Here is a 26,496-nt window from a genome sequence, read left to right as displayed (position 1 = left end):
GCTAGCTAAGTAAATCCAGCTGTCTTTGTCATTGACCAAGACTAGGAGAGTCATCTTCTTCTGAGTCTCTCCATATGTACTGTCAGATCAACCACTGAATGACCATGATGTCCTGCACCAACAGGCTTGAGTCCCTTCCAGCCAGGGCCTCTCTACATGGTCTGAACCTTGCCAGGTTCCCACGCCACCATCTGCACCTTCCCAGATGTGGGCACACCTGCCCAGGTCAGGTGTGACAAGGTGTGTCCAGCTGAAGTCTCTAGGGATGCTGGTAACTTACATAATGGAGTCTCTCCAGTGGTAGAGGCAAGTGCTCTACCATTGAGCCACAACCCCAGCTCTGGAAATTCTACTTCATGCCACTAATTTCAGGTTGACTTTTGATGCAGCAAAGATGACTAGATGTTGTCAGATATACAGACCCACCCAAGCTCTCGTCTTCAAAGTTACTATTTGAAGCTAGCTTTACTTTCCACTTTTCTAATTTGAGACAGAAATGACCTCACCTTGGACAATTTATAGACCAATCAAAAATGGAGAAAGAACTCAATTGAGCATTCTTTAGGTACTTTTATAGAGAGAGATTAGACATTTTCCCTAGTGGGTGAAAACATTAAAGAATATTATATAATGAAGAATAACTCCCAAAATAGAACTGAACAGCATTTAAAACAAACCTTTTGATGACTTGGATAACTTTAATGAGAAAACTTATATGAGTGGTAAAATGTGGAGTATGTTGACTTTATAATAGTTTCCCATGAACTTTAAAAAAAAAAATGTGAAACAGGAATTCATTGCACCAGAGAAATAAGTAATTATAAAACCAAGACCGTACCTCATAGAATTTCTCAAAATCCTCATAAGAAAGGCTCTGGCCATGTGAATTTCATTTTCAGCTGGCTTTTTCTGTGCCAGAATATCCATGACTTCTTTCATTGTTCTTTATAATTAATTAATGACAGAAATAAACTAGACTGACTGAAACTGGAGGTGAAGAGGAAGAAAAAGAAGGCTGAGAAAAGAAAATGCCTAACACTTGTGGTGACACTCTTTGCACCCTGCCACAGGAATGCCGGAGGTTCTATCTGGGATCAGCTGGGCAGCAATGCTCCATGGAGAGAATGAAATCTTTTCCCAAAAAAGCTATCATTAGCAAGCACATGTAAAAAATAGTAGCAATAAAATCTGTCTTTATAAAATACATTGAATACTTAAAAATGAATGTCAAGTCTCTGTCCCCCCAATCCCTTGCATACTCACCCAACCTTCAAGTGTAAATAACCACTGCTGGGGGATTATCTTCAGCAAATTTTTAATCTCAACATAATCAGCTCTAACATATAGTACACTTCTATGTACCTACCTACAGGTAAACTGCTCTGTGGTCATGCAATTTCATAACTGGAAGTTCTATTTTTTTAATACTTATTTTTCAGTTTTAGGTGGATACAATATCTTTGTTTTATTTTTACGTGGTGCTGAGGATCGAACCCAGTGCCTCATGCATGCTAGGCAAGTGCTCTACCACTGAGCCACAACCCCAGCCCTGGAAATTTTATTTTATGCCACTAATTTCAGGTTGACTTTTGATGCAGCAAAGATGAATAGAACAGAGTATAACAATTATAAATCTGCTTCTGAAAGTATCCAGCAAGCACTTTCCTTTCCAAGTACCTAGAGCTTCACCTTCAGAACTGTAGAAGAAAATGCACCACCTCCAGGCACCAAACACACAAATTTGAATATGAAGTGGAGTCAATCTTAAGCTTAGTTACTATCAGAGGGGAGAGCAGTATGGTGATAACATTAACCTACACTAGCAGAATAAACAACAACAACAACAAAAATAAACCCTCACCCTTCCAATGATCTCATGAGTTAATGACAACTTACTTATTCATTTTGTAAGTGAATCAGACAGTGACCACAGAAGCAATCTAGCAGCTGACACAGCCAAGCAATTCCATCTCTGACCAAATATTACTCTGTGAAAACCTAAAGACTGTTTTTTAAAAACTTATATTAATGAAAACATTTCAGATTTACTCTTTTGCCCTCAAGTTTATTCTATAATGACAATATTCAGCTTCCAACCAATGTGGACTTGAACAGCTAGCCATCTGATCAAAATGCTTCTTGTTCCATGCTGATGCTAAGGAGAGTGAACTTCTAGCATTTTCATAAAATGCATCTCACCTGGCTCATGTCTTTGGGAGCTGTCCGAAGATAAGGAGCAATGCCCAGTGAAGCAAGAAAGGAATGTAAACCCACCCAGAGGCTCCTTTGTAAAAAGATGACACACAATGCAAGTGTCTATTTCACAAAGACAGAGTCCACAGTGAGGACATTCATGAGGGCTACCTGATACAGAGCAAAGATGCTTGGATAAAAGGGTTACCCTCCTCTGTACTAGCACTGAAAATGCCAGAGCTATTGGGAACAGAGAAATTTCTCTCATGTATATGCTCTGAATTTCCCGGTGCATCACAAACATAACTGGAAATCAACCAAGGGTCAGGGTCAGGCTGGTTTCTCTTCATCAGCACCTGCATGCTGCTTCCTTTTCAAAGGCCCTGGAGTTGGGGACAGAGTGCTCTGGCGCCATCTAGAGCTCACCCATACTCATGGTCCCACTGGCTCTGTTTACCCACTCCTAGGCAGCAGTGAAACTTACAGAACAGGAGATTTGAGATTCCCTTCTCAACAAGATACAAAGTGAAGCGGCTTTAAACTACCTCATCCGTGGAAGCACAGGATCCAATGAGCAGGCCACAGACATTCTGCAGTATGTGCCATGGTAAGACAGTCAAGCACCTTGATGCTGGGGCCTCTGAATGCACCAAGTTTGTACCCACTTCCCCACACCACAAAATGAATAACAAAGATTTCACCAATGATGTTCTAATGATTCCTTACAAAAAATGAAAGAGGCTGGGCAGTGGCCATGCCTGAATTCCAGTGACCTGGTGGAGCTGAAGCAGGAGGACTGCAAGTTCAAAGCCAGCTTCAGCAACTTAGTGAGGCCCCAAGTAACTTAATGAGATAATTTCTAAAAAAAAAAAAAAAAAAAAAAAAAAAAAAAAAAAAAAAAAAAAAACAGAAAGGGCTGGGGATGTGGCTCAGTGGTTAAGCACCCCTGAGTTCAATCCTTGTTACAAAGAGAGAGAAAAAGAGAGACAATTTCCAGGGTTTTCCTGAAATCCTTTCCCATACACTCACAAATTCTACACCAAAATTGATTTAATTTTTTTCCTCCGTGGTCCTCAGGACTGAACTCAGGCTCACGGTACACTCACTGTAATTTTTAAAAACGATTTTATATACTAGGAAATCTTTAGGGACTTTTTTTTAGAGACAGCGTTCAGACCAAAAATACAGAAACAATACCATCACTGACAGTGAAACAGGGCAGATTCAGATGTCAAACGTTCTGTTTCTTTTTACTGCTAGAAGGGCTGCTTCAGCGAAACCTTTATTATTCATGCAGAAGGACAGAATTCCTTCCCTTTCCTCCAAAAAGAAAAGAAAGAATCTTATTAGTGTTGGGGTATTTTCATGAACTTTTAGAAGAAAGAAAAGATATACCAACCCCTAAAATAAATACAATTGTGTTCCATTACACCCTCTCCCTCCCCAAATCAGTGGAGAGTAACAGGAAGTGCTGGCTGGGGGCTAGGCTGATCAGCTGGGAGGTGGGGGTGGCTTCAGGATGGAGGGGATGGTCTTGGCCTGCACTCAGGTAAGGGAAGACTTCGTGATCTCCAGGAATCAGAAGTTGGAAAGGCCTTGTTATAAAGGGTGGAGAAGTGTCATGAGCCATCCCTGGGCTGTGTGTGTGAGCTATGCGCATTGGAGCTATATGAGGGGCAGGTGTGGCATCGCACACTGATTGGGCTGTGAGATGCAAGTGCGCCTTTCCTCTTGCTCTGCCTGTGATCCCACACAGCACCCCAGATGGGTGTGACTTGCCAAGATGTCAATCAATCTGCTGACTACAAGACACCATGAAGCAAGACTCTGCCTTTGAAATCTTATCCCCTTTCTTATTTGGTGCAGAACATTCCTTCGAATCTTCTTTGTGGGTCCCCCCTATAAAAATAGATTCTGAATGCACGCTCTTTTTCCCAGCTGACTCACAGAGCCACCCTGCCCTCAATCTGAGAAACTCCTGTTTGTGTGTTGCGTGTTTCTTTGCTGTTTTCTTATCCTAATATTGAAGCCAGCTCTTTTAAACCTAGCTCATCTCGTCAGTGCGGCAGCTGGCGAGAGGGTAGGGAAGAATTGAATATACTCCAGGGGCTCAGTGACTGGAACGAGTTCCAGGGCTTGGAGAGGGTAGACAGAGTGCACAGGCTTGGAGGGGCAAGTCTCATAGGGAGCACAGGCAAGTAGGATGCTTTGGAATCCTTGGGGTGGGGAAGAGAGGGAAAGAGCTAGCCCCGGGCAAGGCATATATCTAATTTTTAAATAAATAAAATACACCTTCTTAAAACATGAAATGAGCCCTGGCTCTGACCTTGTGCTTCCTCCCTTCCGCCAAGCCTCTACCTTTACCTCTCCAGGTCTGTCTGTACCACTTGCCAAATTAACCTCCCAGCAGCACAGCTCTAGCCAGATCTTCTCCCTCCCTTACTCCACAACCAATAGCTGCTCCACAGAAGGATGCCCATGCTCCCAGGTCCTCCAACATCTAGCCCAGCAGTTCATGAGAGCACAGCCTGGGCTTTCAGTATCACTAGGGGACTTGTAGATAAAGTAAATTCTTAGGACCAGTGTCAGGATCTCAGGGCTTTCTTGGGTCAAATGTGTTTACTCTAGCTCCACACTATCGCTTCCCTCCCCCTCTCAAGCCTCCCTTTCACTTCTTCCCCTTTGACACTCTTTTAAACTGACAGCTTTGGTTTCCAGTTTGAGCGCATCTCATATAGCTCACATAGATTTGTGATCTACATCACAAACCTGGCCTTAGAAGGACAGTTGCACTGCCCTATCCTCAGGAAAGGCTGTTCTGGGGTCTACATCCACCCTTTTCTCTTTTGGAGTCACCACTTGTCGGAGTTTTCTGGCTCATGCCTTATTGGCCCACTCAGCTGTGGGCTTCCAGAAGGCAGGACCTACTGGAAAGACTTCAGGCCCAGCAGGAGTGCTTCTACTCAAGTTAAATGAATGTTCAAAATATGTGTATTAGAGCATACTCTAAAGGGTAACTCCCTGTGTGTGTGTGTGTGTTTACTGGAAGAAAAAAAGCAGACTAGCCCCGAATGGCATTGGGAGAAGATTTATATGGCAGTACATTCTTTTCCTGGGCAGTGGTACAGACGGGTGCCATGATGTGGATGGTGACATCATGTCTGATAAGATCTATGGTCCTGGGCTGGGGTTGTGGCTCAGTGGTACAGCAATCGCCTAGCACAGGTGAGGCCATGGGTTCGATCTTCAGCACCACATAAAAATAAATTAATTAATTAAAGATATTGTGTCCAACTACAACTAAAAAATGAATATTAAAAAAAAATCTTAAAAAAAAGATCTATGGTCCCATGGGATAAGAATCAAGTAGTTCCTGCCTTTATACATGAAAATAAAGAAAGATAAAAATTCCCAAATGATCTCAGTAGCTGAAACTGATACAAAACATCAAAGATGCATTTTCAGCAAAGGCAGCAGCATTCACACAGGTTGAAAGCTTTGGAGAGCTTCTCGGCCCAGCAGCTTTCTACGCCTCTCCACCAGGAAGAATAAGCAAGCCCACGCTTCTGGTCACACCTCCGGTGTTCCTTCCAGAACTCTGGCAGGATCCACTGTGGAGCAAAGGCACAAAATGAACACCCCACCAGGACGTGAGGTTGGAGCACACCCAAGTGACTCGTTTCTTCTATCAGCTGTTACTTATTCATTTCTACAAGCCTACTAATGTCTCCCTGTTCCCAAGCCACCTGGGTCCAAAAAGCACGTTTCCCCACTATCCAACAGTCTAAAAAGGCACCAACAAAACATCCCCACTACATTTCAATAGAACAGATGTGTTGGCAAAGAAACTCAAAGACATTCAATGTGCAGCTATTAGTATCATAAATAGCCCTAAGGGTTAGCAACAGAGCCAATGAGTCTTATACATAAGAATAAACACAAAAAAAAATTTCAAAAAAATTTTTTTAAATAAGGTAAAGCTATGCCCAAAAAAAAAAGCAACAAGAGATTGTAAATTGCTATCCCTCAAATGCCATATGTAGGGCTGGGGGTGTAGTGCTCACTTAGCATGTATGCACTGGCTTCAACACCCAGCACTGCAACAATAAATAAGAAATGCTACATGTAAAGAGACCTACCTATGTACATAAACGTGAAGGAAAAGTAAAAAGGCCCCATGACATTAATCTACCTAGCCTGGAATTCTGCCCATTATCCAAGTCCATGCTAATTAACTGCATCTTCATGATTTGTCCACAAATTCCCTTTGTGGAGTCTTTGGTTACTTTTAGCATCCCCAGATCAAAAGCCAGTAAATTAAGAAGACATTTCTCTTAGAGAAAGGAACACAGAGTAGGGATATACACCTGAACTGTGAAGTTTAGAGAAAATAACACAAGAAAGATATCAGTCATGGGGCTGAGGTTGTGGTTCAGCGGTAGAGCACTCACCTAGCATGTGCGAGGCGCTGGGTTCAATCCTTAGCACCACATAAAAATAAAAACAAATAAAAATAAAGGTATTGTGTCCAACTACAACTAAAAAAAAAAAAAGACATCAGTCACAAAGTGGCAAAGAAATGTTAGCCAGGACTATGGAAAGAGATGGCATTCTGCTTTAAAGTCAAGAAAAAAATAAGGTCCCAGAAATTTACCAAGAATTCATCTGAATACAAAGTATGGGTCCTGCTGCTGAAGGTTATTGGAATTGGCAACAGTCAAATGCTGTTCCACCAGGTGCAGTGATGCATGCTTGTAATCCCAGTGACTGAAGAGGCTGAGGCAAGAGGATCACAAGACTAAGGCCAGCCTCAGCAACTCAGCAAGACCTCAGCAACTTAGAAAGAACCCCTGTCAAGAGAAAAAATAATAATAATAAGAAGAAGAAGGCTGGGGATGTAGTTCAGTGGTAAAAACAAAACAATTAAAAAAAACCTATTCTGATAGAAATAATATTTCTCCAAAAGAAGTCTATCATTTTAATCCATACTCTCTATGTTCCTTTACATACTTGGAGAACTATTCAACAATACCATAGTACAGTCACTATGGTAAACTGCCAGTCCTCTTGCTAACTGGCTGTTAAAAATGTTCACCTATTTTATCATATAGAATCACTAAGGATGGAAGGCACTCTTGCCTTGCATGAGCGTCAAGTCACAGAATGGCCCTCTTTATCCTTTATGTAATGAAACACAGGGACTGGGGGTGTAGCTCAGTGGTAAAGTGTTTGCCTATCATACCTGAGGCCTTCAGTTCCAGCCTCAGCACTGCAAAAATTAAAATTAATTAATGAACTACAGTCATGGTTGGAAAATTCAAGAAGGAATGCTCAAGTAAGATCTGTAACCTCCTCTTACTTACCTTGCTCTATCTTATTAAATGCAAACAATCCCACCACAATAGTTTCGACAGTACAGCCATCCTTTAAGGTGAAAGGCAGCTTTGCCTGCCATGCCCCATGACATCCAAGACGCTGACTATCCCACCTGACCACCAACGGTCTGGACACAGGAATGACCTGAGCTATCTGAAGAACACATTTCACAACAACAGCTGTGCCACAGTGGTCAACCTTCTGCAAATACCCCCTGAACACGTGTCCATGACACCACTTTGGTTAAAGAGGCCTTTAGACTCTCAACTTCCACCAACTGGCTTTCTTTCATGATAAATCAAGCTCCCAGGCACTGTTCTAGGTGGGTTTTATGAGGGTGTGGGAGGGGATGACAAACTCAAGGGAAGGGCGTGGTATGTAAGAGCAGAGGCATGAAGCTGTTCTCGTGGTGAGCAAGCAACGAAGAATCAAACCAAACTCACTCCGTCTTTCCTTAATAGGACACCCATAGCACAAGAGTTAAAATCAGGAATCAACAAATGGGACGAATTCAAACTAAAAAGTTTTTTCTCAGCAAGAGAAATAATATGTGAGGGTAAATAGGGAGCCTACATCCTTAGAACAAATTTTTACCCCTCACACTTCAGACAGAACACTAATCTCCAGAGTACACAAAGAACTCAAAAAGTTAAACAACAAAAAAAATAAACAACCCAATCAACAAATGGGCCAAGGACCTGAACAGACACTTCTCAGAGGAGGACATACAATCAATTAACAAATACATGAAAAAATGCTCACCATCTCTAGCAATACGAGAAATGCAAATTAAAACTACTCTAAGATACCATCTCACTCCAGTCAGAATGGCAGCCACTATGAAGTCAAACAACAACAAGTGTTGGCGAGGATGCAGGGAAAAAGGTACACTTGTACATTGTTGGTGGGACTGCAAATTGGTGCAGCCAATTTGGAAAGCAGTATGGAGATTCCTTGGAAAGCTGGGAATGGAACCACCATTTGACCCAGCTATTCCCCTTCTCAGACTATACCCAAAAGACCTAAAAAGAGCATACTATAGGCACAGCCACATCAATGTTTATAGCAGCACAATTCACAATAACTAGACTATGGAACCAACCTAGATGCCCTTCAATAGATGAATGGATAAAAAAAATGTGGCATTTATACACAATGGAATATTACTCAGCACTAAAAAAAATAACAAGATCATGGCATTTGCAGGGAAATGGATGGCATTAGAGCAGATTATGCTAAGTGAAATTAGCCAATCCCTAAAAAACAAATGCACAATGTCTTCTTTGATATAAGGGGGGTGACTCAAAATGGGATGGGGAGGAAGAGCATGAGAAGAAAATTACCACTAAATAAGGAAGAGAGGTGGGAGGGGAAAAGGAGGGAGAAGGGGAGTTGCACGGAAGACGGAAGGAAACCCTCACCGTTATACAGAACACATGTATGATGTTGTGAGGAGAGGAAAAAAAGAGTGTGTCACATTAGATTGGGTAGAGAGAAGTGATGGGAGGGGAGGGGAGGGGGAGGGGGGATACGAAGGGCAGCAGAATAGACATTATGATTACTGTATGTATATACGTGACTGTATGACCAATGTGATTCTGCAACCTGTACAATCAGAAAAATGAGAAATTATACCCCATTTGATTTAAATGTATGAAATGTCAAATCATTGTACTGTCATGTGTAACTAATAAAAAATAATAAAATAAAAATAAAGACACACACACACACACACACACACACACAAAAAAAAGTTACGCATGCCCCCTCTTTCTAAAAAATGCCAATGCCAAATGTTAAGCTTCTTTTCTCCCCCAAAGACTCTCTGCCTTGGACCCAAGGGGTGTATATGATTGGACCTTGGGCTTAACAGAAAAATTCTCTTTTTTTTTTTTGATGGGGGGCGGGGGTACTGGGGAACTGAACTCAGGGGCACTCAGCTACTGAGCCACACCCCCAGCCCTATTTTGTATTGTATTTAGAGATAAGGTCTCACTTAGTTGCTTAGTGCCTTGCTTTTGCTAAGGCTGGTTGTGAACTCACGATTCTCCTATCTCAGCCTCCAGAGCCACTGGGATTACAGGCATGTGCCACCACTATGCCTGGCCTCCACAGCCAAATTCTAAGATGTGACCTCTATACAAGCTTCATGACCTCTCCAGCAGCCATCTGCTCCCAGCTCTACCAACGTCACCTCTTCCTCACCCCTTGGCAACAAGCTGAAAGTGGATTTCTACTTGGACAAAACAGTACAGAGGATCTGAGGCCCACAGGTGCAGCTATAGTTGAGGACGGGGCAGATAGAGAGGGGGACCCTTCAGTGGGTGCAGTTGGGGTGGACAGAGCCTCGGGAGCCACCTGTTCCTTAGGAGTGACAACGAGGTTGGGTGTTAACGCTGGACATAAGCTGAACATAGGCCTCCTGCCTGTAAAGCCCATTACAAGGTCAGAGCCCAGGGAGACCCCAGGATCCTAGCACTCCCAAGTCTCAGGACATTCCCAGAGGCTTCTCTCCACATCCTCATCAAGACACTTCTCTTTCCAACTTGGAATTTGGCCAACACAGAGAAACTTTTTCTCCTAAAGCTAAGGGCTGTAAATTAGGTGGGTCTCATTAGAGCAACTCTTAAAAAATAAATAAATAAATAAGGCTAGGGGTGGTAGCTCAATGGTAGAGCAAGTGCTTAGCATGCATGAGGCCATGGGTTAAGTTTCTGGCAGAAGGAAGGAAAGAAAGAAAAACTGACATCATTATTAATGCTGTGATTCATTTCTCAATTCCTTAAAACTCCAAATGAACTTAATCTGTACTCTGTGAGCCCAGTTATGCAATATTCACATTCCTCTAGAAATCTCAAATAAACAAAAATAAATAAAATGCTATGTGTGTGTGTTAACATATTAGATGCCACCGATATTTCCAAACTCAACTTTATAAACATCATTTACGTGCCCTGGTTATCAGTATAAACAGATACAGACAGGTCTCATTAAAGGCCCCGTTCTTTTATCACAATGAATAAAGAAAGAATTGAAAAACAATAACTTACCATTCTCTACTTGATTTATAATATGAAACATCTCCCATAATCAACAAAGCCATCTGATTAAATTATGTAAGCCACATAATAAGTCTAACCCTAAAGAGAAGTAAGCCCCAAATAAAACGATTCTGATCTATGTGGTTTACTTTTTTCTCTTTGATTTTACTTAATCAAAACAATACTGGATGATAGCCCAAATAAGTCAGGATGCTCATCCGATGTAAACCTCAGTGTCTCACTTGTGTTAAGTAGAAAATAAACACATAAGCCTCTAGAGACTCACAGAATTGAGACCTACCCACACCCATACCCACAACCATAAGTAAACAACATCAGCGCACCCTCCAAAGCAGGGTTTCACCCCCCAGTATCCCCCAATAGGAGCATACCCTCCAAATAAACAGTCTGAACACACACACACATGAATACATGAACACACACACACACACACACACACACACCACATTTTTCCCCATGAAGAGCTCTCTGGAAAGAAGGGGAGAGATGCAACCTGCTAATGTCTCAGCCAGCCCCTTACTCCTTACTCTGTGGCTCACGGGAACATCTGTGTGATCAATGTTGGGGCCACAGGGCCACCCGCTCCAGGACAGCTCCATGGAGCCAGGGACAGAGGGGAGCACTGCACAGTGGCAGTTTCAAGCAGAAGTCAAAATGAATTTGTAATATCAGAGACGGGATGCTTATGGAAAGAAACTTGCTCTGAACAAGCAAGAATGTTGTTATTCTATCTGAAGTCTTGTTTCTTCAAATATGTGACCACCGGACAGCATCTCAGGAACCCTTACAGCATCCTGCAAAAAGCCTTACCATCTCCTTTGGTGTTAATCCGCTCCTGAATGCAAGCTTAGTGGATTAGGTCCACAGAAGATTTAAGGGCACCAGCAAAGAGGCAGAGAATGGCACAAATCAACCCTATGGTCGATTCCACCCCAAGGAAACTGCTTGCAACTCAGGATGGGGGTCCAGAAAAAAACAGTGAGATTAAGGATGGGGCGGCAGGTATATGTACTTGTTGGGGTGGGGGGATATTATAATGTAAATTTAGAAAAAAAAATCAAAAGAGTAATTTTGAGCTTTAGAAAATAAGTTATGATGTGATTATTTAATAGAAATATCCCTAAGGCATTTGAAAACATAGGTACCTTTTAGGAACTGAAATTATAATAATTTGCCTCTGGTTTTAGAAAAATGAGTAATGTGTCCCTCAAACTGTCAGTGACCATTTGAGGGCATCACACAGCAACAGCAATGGCATGACCTCTGGCACTAAGGAGGCAGGACAAGCCCAACAGAGCCAGGTGACATCCTTCCCACAGCAATGGGCTTATCTATTGGGTGAAGACAATCGGGAAAATGCCAAAGTGCCTCCCGGTTTCTGTCCTGGGCCTTCTCTCCAAGCACATTTGCTTAAGCCAGTGAGCAACAAAACCACCAGAGGCACCCAGCCAAACAGCCTGTGGCCTTCCAAGATCCCAGAGCTCAGGTCCGGTCCACACCTGACCATCAGGATCTCTAGGGATGGGCTGAGGCACCTACAGAAACAGTGCAGATGACAACTGCACAAACACATAACATCCCTGAACTCTCCTGCCAAGGTACATTTCCTTGACCAAGGCAAAGACAAAGGAACAAACCACTCAGGAGGGAGAAGACAAAGGCAGAGAAGCTTGACTCTCAGCTCTCCTCCAAACCCCACAACGGATCACCTCCCAGACAGTCACCCATCTACCCACCCCCATTTCATGGGCCGTGGACACACCTGGACATGGCCAAGAACACACGTGCTCTTAGAGGGAATGACGATGTAAGCACTTTGCTTCCTGCTAACCCTGCCTAGGAGAGAGAAAGCACTCCCCTTCAACTATCTGGGAAAGAGCAGGGCACAGGGGCACACGCCTGTAATCCTAGTGGCTCAGGAGGCTGAGGAGGAGGATGTCGAGTTCAAAGCCAGTCTTAGCAACGTAGTGAGGCCCTAAGCAACTCAGCGAGACCCTCTCTAAATAGAATGCAAAATAGGGCTGGGGATGTGTATCAGTGGTTATGCACCCATGGGTTCAATCCCTGGTAACCCCCCCCAAAAAAAAAGCAAAGACAAAGGAACAAACCACTTTTGTTGTTTGTAAAGGAACAAATCTTTATTGGGGGGTGGGGGGATATCTCTATGTCTTCTCAGGCATAACTTTTTTATTTTTAAACTATTTTTAAAATTTTTAGTTGTAAATGGACACAAAAACCCTTCATTTTATGTATTTTTATGCTGTGCTGAGGATCAAACCCAGTGCCTCACCCATACTAGGCAAGCTCTTTACCACCAAGCCACAACCCATGCCTCAGGCATAGCTTCTTGATGCTGATCTTCCCTATGCTGCATGAAACAAGATCCCACCACTCCGTTAAAAATGGTCCACCTCATCTTTTCCCAGCAGCTTGGTCTCCAAAAATGAAATAAGCATACAAAACAAGACAACCAGCAGCTGTCGCTAAGGGGAAGGGAGTTTGTAGCTAAACTCATATTCAAATGTTCATGACAGCCGGTCAGCCAGGTGTGACAGCACACACCTGTAATTCCAGCAATTTGGGAGGCTGAGGCAGGAGAAAATTCAAAGCCAGCCTCAGCAATTTAGCAAGACTCTGTCTCCCCCTAACCCAACAAAAAGGACAGGGGCTGTAGCTCAGTGGTAGAGGGCCTCTGGGTTCAATCTCCAGTACCACCAAAAACAAACAGTGAAAACAAACAAACAAAAACCATGGCCGCATATGCTATAAACAGAGGTATCAGTTCTTAGGCACCTCAGTTGGGCAGGTACATTGACATAATGACTGGGCCACCTAATCTACCATTTGGTCATGCTTTCAAGTAGGGCAATATGCAATAGTTATGTGTTAACTAGATACTCACCCCCACCCTTAGTACTGGGGATCGAATGCAGGGCCTCTGAACATAGCCTACCACTGAGCTACACCCCACCTTAGCGCAGTCAGTCTTGGAGCTCTACATAAAACGCCAATCAATGCTAACTGATCCACAGAGGTAGAAGATAGATTAATGGTTGTTTGGGGATGGAGAAAGAAGATGGTAGGGAGATTAAAACTCAGATAAAGAATATATGTCCCCAGCTTTAAGAACAATTTTATGCCAGGTGCACTGGCACATGCATGTAATCCCAGCAGTTTAGGAGGCTAAGGCAGGAGTATCCCCAATTCAAAGCCAGCCTCAGTGACTTAGTGAGCCCCAGTCTCAAATAAAAAATAAAAAGGGCTGGGAATGTAGCTCAGTGGTCAAGTGCTTCTGGTTTCAATCTCCAGTTATCCCTCCACCCCCCAAAATTAAAAGTACTTACTGGTGCTTTTGCAATAAAGAAAGAGTTTTACAAGTCCTCATTATGTACATCTTTTAAGAATAGTCATTCGCCATGTGCTAAGGTGACAGCAACAAATCCTAACATTAACTAATTTAATGGCTTAGAAAAATTTCCTTCACATCTCCCTATTTTTCCTCCCTCAGGACTGAGGACCAAACCCAGGGCCTTTGATGTGCTAGGCAAGTACTCTGCCACTGAGCTGAATCCCATACACCAAATATTACTTGCGTGTGTGTGTGCGTTTGTGTGGTGCTGGGGATGGAACCCAGTGCCTTGGACAGGCTAGGCAAGTACTCTACCAGAAAGCCACATCCCCAGTCCTTCCTTCCATGTCAGACTTGTTTTCTGCCCAACTTGGGGAAAACAAACAAATAAACAAAAAAACCCTACATCAGCTGGGTGTGGCGGTGAACGCCTATAATCCCAGGCGACTCAGGAGGATCGCAAATTCAAAGCCAGCCTCAGCAACAGCAAGGCACAAAGCAACTAAGTAAGACCCTGTCTTGAAATGGGGTTGTGGCTCAGTGGGTTGAGTGCCCCTGAGTTCAATCCTTGGTACCAAAAAAAAAAAAAACCCTACATCTATTATTATAAAGTAACACAAATTATTATTTTTTAATACTTATTTTTTAGTTGTAGTTGGACATAATATCTTTATTTTATGTAGTGCTGAGGATCAAACCCAGGGCTTCGCACATGCTAGGCAAGCACTCTACTACTGAGACACAATCCCAGGCCCTATACAAATTATTTTGATAAATTTTAAAACATCTGAGTATGTTATTTAAAGTGTGTTTGAAAATAAATTGGTTTGAATAAACTTTTGTTTTTACATATTGTTCTACATGTTAAAGTATTAAATCCTATGTAAACTTCACAATCTGTACTCCCCTTGTTTAAAGGAAACTGAGTTGTGAAATGCAAAGTGGGGGTTTTACATAGTGGCTCCCATCAGTCCTTCAGGGCAAAAGTTTAGGTCCCTTTCCTGAGAGTCTTTTAAATACCTACCCAGCTAAATCAGCCAGCAGGTGCCCTGTGGCCTCCTCTTTCCCTCTCAGGTGGCACTGATGCTTTCCTTTGAAAAGGTTTCACATTATAGTACCTCTAGTTGAAAAAAGAATTATACATATTGTACTTCTAAACACATGAAATGATGCCCAGTTTCACTCATAGTGACAGAAATTCAAACATACGTGATAAAAACAATTTTTCACCTATCACATTCATAGAGAAAAAAAACAAACAGAAGACCCTGTACAAGATATGATGCAGAAAAACAAGTGATCTGAGGTCTCTAGAATGTCTATCAAAGTTCACAATGTATTTATCTTCTGACTCCAAAACTCCCCAGCTAGGAATTCAGATGCACAGAGAGACCCTGGTGACACAAAACTTGGCCACTGTGTTGACTAAGCTGTCTTCTCCACCAAAGAGAGTCAGAGGAAACCAAAGAATGAGTTTCTATGTTTTAAAGGCTCTGGCAGCCTGGAGCCAAGAGGATAGAGGAGACAGAAGAAGAGGAAAACTGCCATCTGTCTGGGGGATGGGGGATGATCCACAGAGATGGCTCTAAACACATCTGACCTCTGCAAAAATAAGCTTCTCTTCCCATCACATCCCTTGTGAGTCTAAGTGAATCAATAGATTGCCTTCCAAGCATTAATGAAGTGGCCCCCAAGGAATGCCAGCGCCTCTCACAGCCCACTCCCCTCCCCTCAAAGGCTCAGAAACTGCCATTATGAGTTACAAGGACTGGTTGAAAGGGTCTTCAGGAATAGCACGCACCTCTTAAAGATGAGGCAGATAAATGAAGGAACATATTCACTTCCTCATTTCTGAACCTCCACCTTAGATGCTGTTTGAGGCAAACAAAGCGCAAGCGCGCACACACACACACACACTCTCTCTCTCTCTCTCTCTCTCTCTCTCTCTCTTCAGGAGTATGTTTTCAAGTCTGTGCTAAAATGTTGAAATAAATGCTTGATTCAATTTACTCATTAAAATTTACTTTCAGGGATTGGGGATGTGGCTCAAGTGGTTGCGTGCTTGCCTAGCATGCGTGAGGCACTGGGTTTGATTCTCAGCACCACATAAAAAAAAATAAATAAAGATATTGTGTCCACCTACAACTAAAAATTAAATATTAAAAAAAATTTTACTGTCAGCCTTTGAAAGAATGTATTAATTCTGTCAAAAAGGACATGCAGACACTTGCTTTGAATCAGCCAAATACAAAATGTAGAGAACGATTTCTAAGAAGCTCTTGGGTGGTGCCCAGGAGTATCATGTTCGTCCCTGTGTATGAAAGCATCATATCCCTGAGTGCTGAGAAATATCCACGCTCCTACCAACAATTTAGTTGGTAAGAATAAGCATCTTGCTCCCCCAGACCTCAGAACAGTACTAGGCCTCCAGCTGCTGGGAAGCACCCTTTCTTCCCAGCATAAAAACTAAAATCAGCAGCCTGCCACCTTGTGTCAACAGCAGGCAACAACATTTCATCTCACTGGGAGCACAAGCATAGCTTTCTATCTGCAAAGAAAATAATCTGCGTATTATCCAAGAAAAGATACAAGAACTCAATAGACTTAATTTAAAAAAAAAGAAAAATTTTGGTGTTGGGTTCATCCTTTGCCAAGGAATACAGTCACAGCCCTTCACCTCCAAGTTTCTGCATCCCTAACTTCTAATGGATTTAAAAAAAAAAAAAAAGTGTTTACATACACAAAAAATTGCATCTGTACTAAAGATCTACAGACTTTCCCCCATCATTCCCTAAACAATACAATATAATAACTACTGACAGAACATTTACATTATGTTAGGTATTATAAATAATCTAGACACGACTTAAAGCATACAGGAGGACATGGGAAAGCTATATGCAAATATTACACCATGTAGAAGGGATAGAAGGGACAGACACTTCTGCTTATCTTGGTAAACACAAGGAGGCACAGATCTTACCTTTTGACCACCAACTTAAGGGTCTTATGGGATCCTTTCACCAGACAAATAGCTTCCTGTCTAAACCCTGAGAGACCAATGTCATTGATGCCCACAATCTCGTCTCCAGCCAGCAACTTGTCCACAGCTGCCGCTTTACTTCCTTCTTCAATCTGTAACAGAGAAAGAAACATATCCCATGAGCCTCACCAAGGAGCAAGTGATTCCTGAGAAAAAGCTAAGAACCCGGAATGCAGCTAGAAATGCTACATGCCCTGGGGTACATGCAGCTCATGGGTCCTCCAGACTGGCTTCAGGATTACCACAAAAGAAGGACCCATTTGGGGCCAGGAAGTCTGGAATGACCAGGGCCCCTGAGGCTGACCAAGTCCCTACCGAGCAGACCAGTGATGCATGAACACACTGCTTCTTTCACCCAACCATTACCTGGTCTGCCTCCCCACAGAAGTGGAAGGCTGTTCACTGAAGGAAATGGAAAAGTTCAGAAACAATCATAATAAAAATGTGGACTCCAAAATTATGGATTCATTTTCTAGATTTCCTTTATCCAAACAAAAATTTTGGACCATTTTTATTATTCACAGAACTGTACAACCATCACCACTACCAATTTCTGAACATTTCTCTAAGCCCATAAGAAAGCTCAAGCTCATTAGCAACCACTTTCCAACCCCCCCCCCCCCAGGCCCTGGCAATCACTATAAAGGGACTTTCTGTGTCTACTACAGATGTGTCCAGGTTGGAAAATACACATAAATGGAATCGTGAAGTATGTGACCTTTTCTGTTTGGCTTCTTTCACTTAGCATAATGCCTTCAAGGTTGATCCATATTACTGCATGCATTAGTACTTCATTTATTTTTATGGCTGAATTAAATTCCATGGTATGAATAAGCTACATTTTGCGTATCCATTCATCAGGTAATAAACAAGTTGTTTCTACTTTGGGATATTAAGAACGATGCTGCCATGAACACTGGTGTACACATTTTTGTGTGGACACTTTTTCCATTTCTGTCATATAATGGACCTTGCAGTAGAAATGCTGAGTCCTACAGTAACTATGTCTGACATTTTGAGGAACTACCAGACTAGTTTCCAAAGCAACTGCAACACCTCCCACTAGCAGTGCATGAAGGTTCCAAGTTGTCCACCTTTGCCAGCAATGACCATCTGTTTTTTTATAAAGGTCTTAGTCAGATTATTATACTAAGCTGTTTATACTAAGATATTTACTACACTGCACTAAACAGTGTGCTCTGAATATGTCTTCAATGGCTCTTCAAAAGCTTGAAATGTGGATTTGGGGGTATGGGTCAATGGTAGAGCACTTGCACCATGTGCGCATATACTGGTTTGATCCCTAGCACTGTGCACACAAACACACATAAGCACACAAAAAAAGAAACAGGCTTGAATGTCATCCATTTGATGATCATTTTCACCCTGAGAAAGACTGATCTTAACCAGATTTCCTTATACTATAATAATACAACTCAGTAGCAATTCTCCCCAGTCTACCTGAGCAATTCACCTCAGTTGATAAGCCTATTTTCTGTACAAGTGGTTGTCAAACTGTGGCTAGTGAGCCCAATCCAACCAGCTGCCTTCCTGCTTCTGCTGTTGTTGTTCACAATTAAAGTTTTACCTGAACAGAGCCACACCTATTTATTGACACACTGCTACCGGGCAGCACTGAGTCCTATGAACCAAAAAGGCAAAAATACTTACTAGTTGAATAGTTCTAACAAGGTCTGACAACTCCTGTTTTACCTCTCAAAGCTTTACAAACTGTGAAGAAACCCAATAGGGATGTAAGAGATGCTTCCAGATCATTGGTGTAGTTTGAAAGTTCAGGGTTCCATGATTGTAGGCCTCAGTTAACCTGAGGATAACCTCTCCAAAACTCAGCCCAAAGTGCTCATGAAATAGCCTACAATGGAAGCCTGGGCCATGAGTCTACACATTTTCCTGAAATCCTATATCCCAGAACAACTAAATTCTGAGGCTAAAAAGCAATTATTTGCCGGGCGCATTGGCACATGCCTGTAATCCCAGTGGCTCAGGAAGCAGAGGCAGGAGGATCATGAGTTCAAAGCCAGCCTCAACAAAAGTGAGGTGCAAGCAACGCAGTGAGACATTGTCACTAAATAAAATACAGAATAGGGCTGGGGATGGGGCTCAGTGGCTGAGTGCCCTGAGTTCAATCCCAGGTACCCATCCCTACTCCCAAAAAGGCAATTATTTGTGGCAAGTCAGTGCCATACATATACAAAATTGGAAGAACTAACAAAAATATGAAGCAATTAGTTCCACTCACAACTGGCTTCAAAAATCAAGATAATTTTATCCCAGTGTCCTAGCAGGTAGATTGTTAAGTATATCCACCTGCCCAAATGTGCACTCTCAGCCATCTCAGTCAAGATGCACTTGGCACCTGGTTTTGACAGGTCCCATGCAAGAGATACAATGGCCATCCAGGTAGAAGGGCTAGTGGGCAGCTGGCTGGCTGGGGATGGGGCCAGGGAAAGATGGTCTATACTTGGGTAACCAATGATAAAAAGCACTTAAAGCCTGGAGTTGGGGTTGAGGAGTACTAAGAGAAAATGTCCAGTCAGAAAACAGACCATGGAGGATGGCTGAATACCCAGAAATAATCCTGGGCCCCCAACATTAGTGGAAGACAGAGTACTCCAAAGATATATGTGAATAAATGAGTCATGGAAACTCACCCTAACCCAAAGTACATGAAGCAGATGAAGGGAGAGTGACGCTGGCTCCAGGGAGGACCCCCAACACTCAAGCTGGGTCACTCAGGGTCACTGACTAAAGTCACCCTGCAGAATACTGATAAAGAGCCCATTTTATCCAGTAGATGTCCAAGACCATGAGGGGTGGGCTGAGAAACAACCTCGTGTTGATTTTGCCTTTAAGCAATTATACATTCCAGATGGAAACAACCTGAATGTCAATCAACAAATGAATGGATAAGTAAAATCTAGTATGTATGTATACACAATGGAGTATTATTCAGCTTTTTTAAAAAAGAACAATTTGTTACATGGTATAACATGGATGAACCTTAAGGGCATTATTCTAAATGAAATAAGCCAATCACAAAAGACAAATACTGTATATTCCACTGCATGAGGTACCTAGGAGTCCAACACAGACAGAAAGTAGAAGGATGGTTGCCAAGGACAGGGAAGAGGAGGGAATGGGGAGTCTGTGTTTAATGGACAACAAATTTCAGTTTAGGAGGATGGAAAGTTCTCAAAACAGACACTGGTGATGGGTATACAGCTGCAATTAATGCCACTGAATTATATACTTAAAAATAGCACCAGGAATGGTGGTGCATGCCTGTAATCCCAGCAGCTCAGGAGGCTGAGGCAGGAGGATCATGAGTTCAAAGCTAGTCTCAGCAACAGTAAGGCACTAAGCAACTCAGTGAGATCCTGTCTCTAAATAAAATACAAAATAGGACTGGAGATGTGGTCAATGGCTGAGTGCCCCTGAGTTCAAACCCTGCTACCAAAAAAAGGCAGGGGGGCTAGGATTTGATGTGTCTTTTACCATGAAAAAAATGCATTCCTCAATATTTAAAAACAAGAAAACTATTTCACAGTGTAAGAATAATATGTGCAAAACAAGTGGGTCCTTCTCCCTGATATGAATCTGGGTATTACAAGAAAATCTTTAGGCAAAACCATGATGGCTAGAGACTTTCAGGATCTTGGGATACTTTTGAAGCAGGCACATTACCTGTGTCTGACTCAACCTTTACAGCTGGGGTTCTCAGTCTCATTCTCACAAACACTTGTTGTAACAAGAGACGGTTGCAGAGAACTGCCAACTAAGGACTCTGTTCACCTACACTAGAGAGGATAATATCTTGTTATTTCTCATCTGCAAAGCTCCCTACAGTTCCTCCACTAGTAATGAAGATCACTTTCCAAAATAACCACCTGCCTTTTCAAACCATACTCCACCTTCATTTCCCAACAAAAGTGTCTGGATTTGGGAGATAAAGTAGTATCCCAACACCCATCACCATCAATGGCTTCCTTGCCAAGTATCTCTAGGATATTTATTGTACTCATGGAGAAAGTACTCAGAAATGAAAAAGTTTGCAAAACTTTATGCTCTAGACACATCTAACTCTAAAGTTCTGTTTAGCTAATTAGGCTTGAACTTGATGAAGAACAAACCTAAGTTGGTACTGTTTTTCATAGGAGAATACTATAACTGTCAGCTTTCCCATGGAAAATACAACATGCATTACAGAATTCAAAATGATGCTTATTTTATTCTAGGCTGTGACTGTCTAATGTCTGTAGAATGTTAAGAGTCAATCATGGAGCACTCCCCTTCTTGAGTCGCTAAGAAAAATCCTTAGTTTTACTTGTTCTAATTCCAAAAAGTCCCTGGGCAAAGCCAGGAGAAAAATTAACCCACACCCATACCGGTCCATGTACTCACTGTGGGCATGCACAGACACAAAGCACCAAGTTCATAGATGGAGCTGCATACTGTTTTCTTAGTTATTAATTGGTATTTCTGTATGCAAAGCTCACCTCTATGGCCCCAATTAAGAGTTTAATGTCCTGAAACATACAGAATGCCTCACTGCTCTTTTAAAAATCTTTTCCCTGGGAACAGCAGAAAGAAAACAGTTTATGAAAGTCCTTTCCAGAACAAACATTTTCATACTTCATGGAACATGTGATGCAGGCAATCAAGGAAGAAGACCCACACAGGCCAAAGAATCTGGATTCCTATAGGGAACCTTGATTCCATGCACTGGAAGGAACCATGTCCAGCACACCGGGAATGTAAGGAGCCAGGTCCACCTCTGCCTTGGGATGGATGTGAAAAGGCTTTGTGAACAGAAAGCACCACGAACAGCCACTGGAAAGGATGAGCTTGCTGAGGTAGACTGGGGAGGACATTCCAAAGAGGTCTTGACCTGAGAAAGCCGCAAGGCAGAAAGCTGAGGTGTGCCTGAGGGATGAGTCACCAGACAGACTGCAGTGTAATTGTAATTCTGTGTGCGCAGGGGTGTGTGGAGATAAGGGCAGAAAATGAGAAGACTGAGAACTGGACCTTGAGTCAGAATCTGGAAACTACTGTGCTGGCAGAGGGAGCCAATGACAGGAGGCAAACAATGAGAGAGCAAACTTCTGGTGAAAGCCTCCATTTCTAGACAATTAATCTTGTAGTTACACTCAGAATGAATTTCTTTGGCAACAGTTAAAAAAAAAAAAAAGCAAGGAAGATAAGCCTCATGGGTACCAATGCATAAGTCTTTGGTACTCCTGAAGGATGGAAACAAGGCTCTGAACCAAGGCGGGAAAGAGAAAGGACTTCTCTAAGGTAAGCAAGGCTTGTGAGGAGGTGAAGGAAGACCTAGCAACCTCATCCATAGTGTTGGGAGACTTCGAGCCTGAGGGATTTGCAAGATCACAGTGACCAGAGATCAAAATTAAAGATGCATGAACAACTTTGTTTTCTAAGACTAACATACTTCAAAGCCCATGAATCACACCTGCAATTTATTAGTTCTGACGCTTGTGAGAATGGTTCCAGTTTCCAGAGAAGAATCTCACACTATGACCAGGCCTTTTGTTAGACAGGACAATCACTGAAGTCACCTTACTATGCTTAATTTAATTCTCTTACTCATTCTTCTTGAGACTGGTTCCTTTAGAAAGGAAACCTGACTCATCCAGGAAAGGCAGCAGATGACAAAATAACCTGACTAGTCCTCATCCACTTGTGCTCTGATAACAGAGAGCCCACGGAAAAATAAAAACCCCTGCCCAGTGTGTCAAGACTAAGAATAGCAATTCCTGGCTTCCTACTGCAGGTCCAGCAGCTGGGTCAGCAGAAGAGGCAGAAGCCAGGCAGCGCTGATTCACAAAGATTCTGGTGTGCAGGCACGTAGCACTGCCAAGATGCCCAAGAGGAATGTCCACTCACTCCACCTGAGGGGCAGAGAAAGGAGAGCCCAGAGGAGGCCGGTGAGGCTGCCAAACTGATGACACACATGGAAATGAAGCCAAAAAGGCAAGAGGAAAGGATGCATCTTCAGACAGGAAGGTGCAGACAACACGGAAAGGGGCGCAAAGGGCCAACTCAGGCTCTATCTATAAAAAAGGAGAAACCACCATCAATGAGACTGTAGCCATGATGAAGCAGGAAAGAAGTAATGTGATTAACATCAATACCCTGATTCATCAGCATTCCCCATCTCCCTTCCTGGAGCCAGAGGAACATATTTACCAACTCTTTCATAAATGTGAGTCTTTAGTGGCTCTAGAAACTTTTTATTTTTTTCCTGAGCTACTTTCCCAGCAACTTTTTATTTTGAGACAGGGTATTGCGAAATTGCCCAGACCTTGCTAAAACTCAAGATCCTCCTGAGATGCTGGGACTACAGGTGTCTGCCACTGCACCCAACTTAGAAACATTTTAAAGGAGAGAATCCTGCCTCACCTCTGCCCCTTTTTTAAAAAGTACAAATGCTTTCTTTTTCTCTCTCTCCTTTTTTTTTTTTTAAGAGGTTAAAGTCATCTGGTTGTTTATTTGTTGGTACAACTAGAAAACAGAGGGATATTGAATTTGGCAAGGCTTTATCCTGAGTGTCAGGTTAAATGATCACAGATAAGGAGGTGCAGTTTTTATACCCTGTAGTACAAAGTCCCCTGGCAATGTACATTTAATACATCCCGAACAATTTAAGTGGTTTCTAATTCTATGTTGTTGCTGCTGTTGTTTTAATATAATTGTTTCCTAAAGAACCTGCCCCTTCACCCTACCTCTCCTGGTCAGAAATACGTGTACCCTAAAGGGCAGCCCATTTTCCTGATCATTTTGTTAATATGCTTCAAAGGATAGAACTTTTTAGTTTGGGGTTGGGGGTGTAGCTTGGTGGTAAAGCAGGTGCTTAACATGCATGAGACCCTGGGTTCAATTCCTACTGAAAAGAAGGGAAGGAAAGGGAAGAAAGAAGAGGTAGGAAAGAGAGAGAAGGGGAGAGGAGGAGAGAGGAAGAAGGAAGAAGGGAGGGAAGGGAAGAAAAGGAAAGGAAAAAAAGAAAATTTGAGTTTGTAGTATTAATGATAACTTATGACCTAACAGTTTATCAACATCTGAAGAGACTGCTTCCTGATATCCTCTTTAGGCAAACTTGGCTTCAGATTTTAAGTTGGAAATTTATTCCTGTTTAGAAAGAATCACAACTACATGGCACTTTAGATTTTTGAAGAGAACATTAAGAACTGTGTACAAACTGGAATGTCTTGTGTATTGATCTTCAAAACAACCCATAAACTATTTTTAGTCACTGTTTTTGTTTTTGCTTTTCAGTGCTGGGGGTGGAACCCATGGCCTGTACACTACCACTGAGCTACACCCTCAGCCCAACCAACAAAATCCTAATTGTCACTTATTTTTAGAAATTCTTTTCTTTTAACTTAATTTAAGTTTAGTTGTTGATATAAATAAATAAAACATAAAGTGCTATGTGATGATTAGAATTGAAACTAGTGCCTCATACATGCTAGGCAAGTGCTCTACCACTGAGCTACAACCCCAGCCCCCAAAATCTTAATTATGAAAATAAAAAATAATTCCATTCGTTACAGGTGACCAAACAACATCAAAAAAGCAAGAAAAAACATAATACACAAAAAAGAGAGGAAAATAAACCAAGACTCCACCTCAGATGTTTTGGAACTAGATAATCCAATAGGTATTTAGTCCAGAGCTTAAGAACATCAAGGTCTAGGGGCTGGGGGTGTAGCTCAGTGGTAAAGCATGTGCTCGGCATGTGAGGTCAATCCCTGGCGCAACCGTGTATGCGTGCGCGCACACACGCACACACAAAGACAAGGTCAATCTTTTCATACCTCCCCTAAATAAGGGCTGGTCATATCACATACACACACACACACATACACACACACACACACACACACCTACAAGACATAGAAAGGCAAATGTGGTCTGGACAAGGAGACAGAGCCAGGCTGGTTGATAAACGCTGAGAGGCGAGGGAGATGACCACAGGGGAAGCCATGGCTTGAAGATCAGCTCAGGTGCAAGGAGGGCATGTGGCTACCAACAAACAGCAAGGGAGGAGGTCATGGGCCTCACAAGACAAGCAGAAGAGATGGAGGCTGTAGAGACTGCAATGAGTAAGCCAAATGGAACTGACTGCTCAAGGACTTATGGTGAGAACTAGGTAGGGGTGGAACCATCACCCAGCCCAACTGGATAGGAAACCAAAGAGGAGCATGCATGCAGTGCCAAGGACTCACAGTCTCCACAGGGAGCAGAATAAAGCCCAGAGCTGTGAGCCTCCTCTCCAGTTGGCTTTGGTTTGAGGGTCTCAGGACACAGCAAAGCCCATATCAAGTCTGCACCAGACTCCACAGTGCAAAGCCAAGATCCCCCAAAGAGACAGCTCACAGACAGCATCACTGAGGAAGCCTTCCCTGAACACCACAGTGTGTTAGAGGAAGCCACAATCCTGAGGTGAATCTACTTAAGGAGAATCTACTCCAACTCCTTTATAAGCTGAGCACTGCCTCAGCTCCAAATCCAGGACTCACAGCTGAAGGTGCTACCTCCAGGCCTGAAGGGGAACGCCTAAGGAAGGGAGAGATCCACAGCCCACACTACCCGGCCCCTCCAAAGCCCAGATTCAGGTCCCAGTGGCCTTCCTTGCCGGCGCTGTGATACTGGGTCGGGACTTGGAAACATTTCTCCTGAGCCTGTGACTGGCACCGGGTTAGTGTTGTCAGCAGGGGGCAGTAGAGGGACACAGAAGGAAGAAGGGGCTTCCCACTTCCATTTCCAACGTGTTCTCTGCCTGCCTCAGAGGGACATGGCAGGCCAGGGGCCTTGTGGTGCTAGGTGGCTTCCTACCAAGTTCCACTGGCACCCCAGGGAATTTTAATAACAGTTCCTCAGGTGGCTTTCCAGTGGGCCCCACCCACCGCCCAGTCTGCTTCCCGCTGGCTCACCAGCTGGCCTAGAACCCTCAGTGAATTTCTCCAGAGGACCACAGTCCACACATGCCAATGAGATGTGAGAATGGGCTTTGGAAGGATCTCGGGTCACAGTTCCAGACTGCTCCCTTCCTCAGGTGCTCTGCCTCGGTCCTGGAGGTAGTCAGTGCCTGCTCCTTTATTATATGCCTGTACTGTTAAGAGTTCTTCCCCGTCCCCTTCCAAAGTTAGACCAACAATATTTAATTCATAAACTGGGATATAATAAAATAAAACTTATATTCTCCAGATGACAAAGTTAAAGAGTACAAAGTGAAGTGACAGCTTGGGAGAAACTAATTGCCTCATATATAACAAAATACTGAAAACAAGAAAAAGACCTGAATGCCAAAGAAAAGGTGAGAGACTCGAGTCACTTTATAATAGGAGATACGTCTTCAATAATCAAAAGAAGCTTAATAGCTTCAGAAATTAGAGAAATGCAAAATAAAATCACAGAGAGTAAAGTAAACAGTA

The 26,496-nt window shown here is 42.8% G+C and overlaps 1 protein-coding gene across 3 annotated transcripts in view; it reads right to left on the bottom strand.

Moving 5' to 3' along the window:
* The window catches only part of LOC308639087 (protein Shroom2-like), a 134,018-nt gene that overhangs the window by 53,634 nt on the left and 53,888 nt on the right, over positions 1-26,496 (bottom strand). For all 3 annotated transcript variants that reach the window (XM_081277072.1, XM_081277071.1, XM_081277070.1), the window contains exon 2: positions 16,964-17,115. In XM_081277072.1, the coding sequence (XP_081133198.1) occupies positions 16,964-17,115 (152 nt within the window). The remainder of the gene's footprint in view (positions 1-16,963; positions 17,116-26,496) is intronic.

Source organism: Spermophilus citellus, assembly GCF_964194105.1.
Source record: "Spermophilus citellus genome assembly, chromosome: X".
In the NCBI taxonomy this organism is placed as follows: Eukaryota; Metazoa; Chordata; class Mammalia; order Rodentia; family Sciuridae; genus Spermophilus; species Spermophilus citellus.
This window is presented reverse-complemented; position numbering and strand designations above follow the sequence as displayed.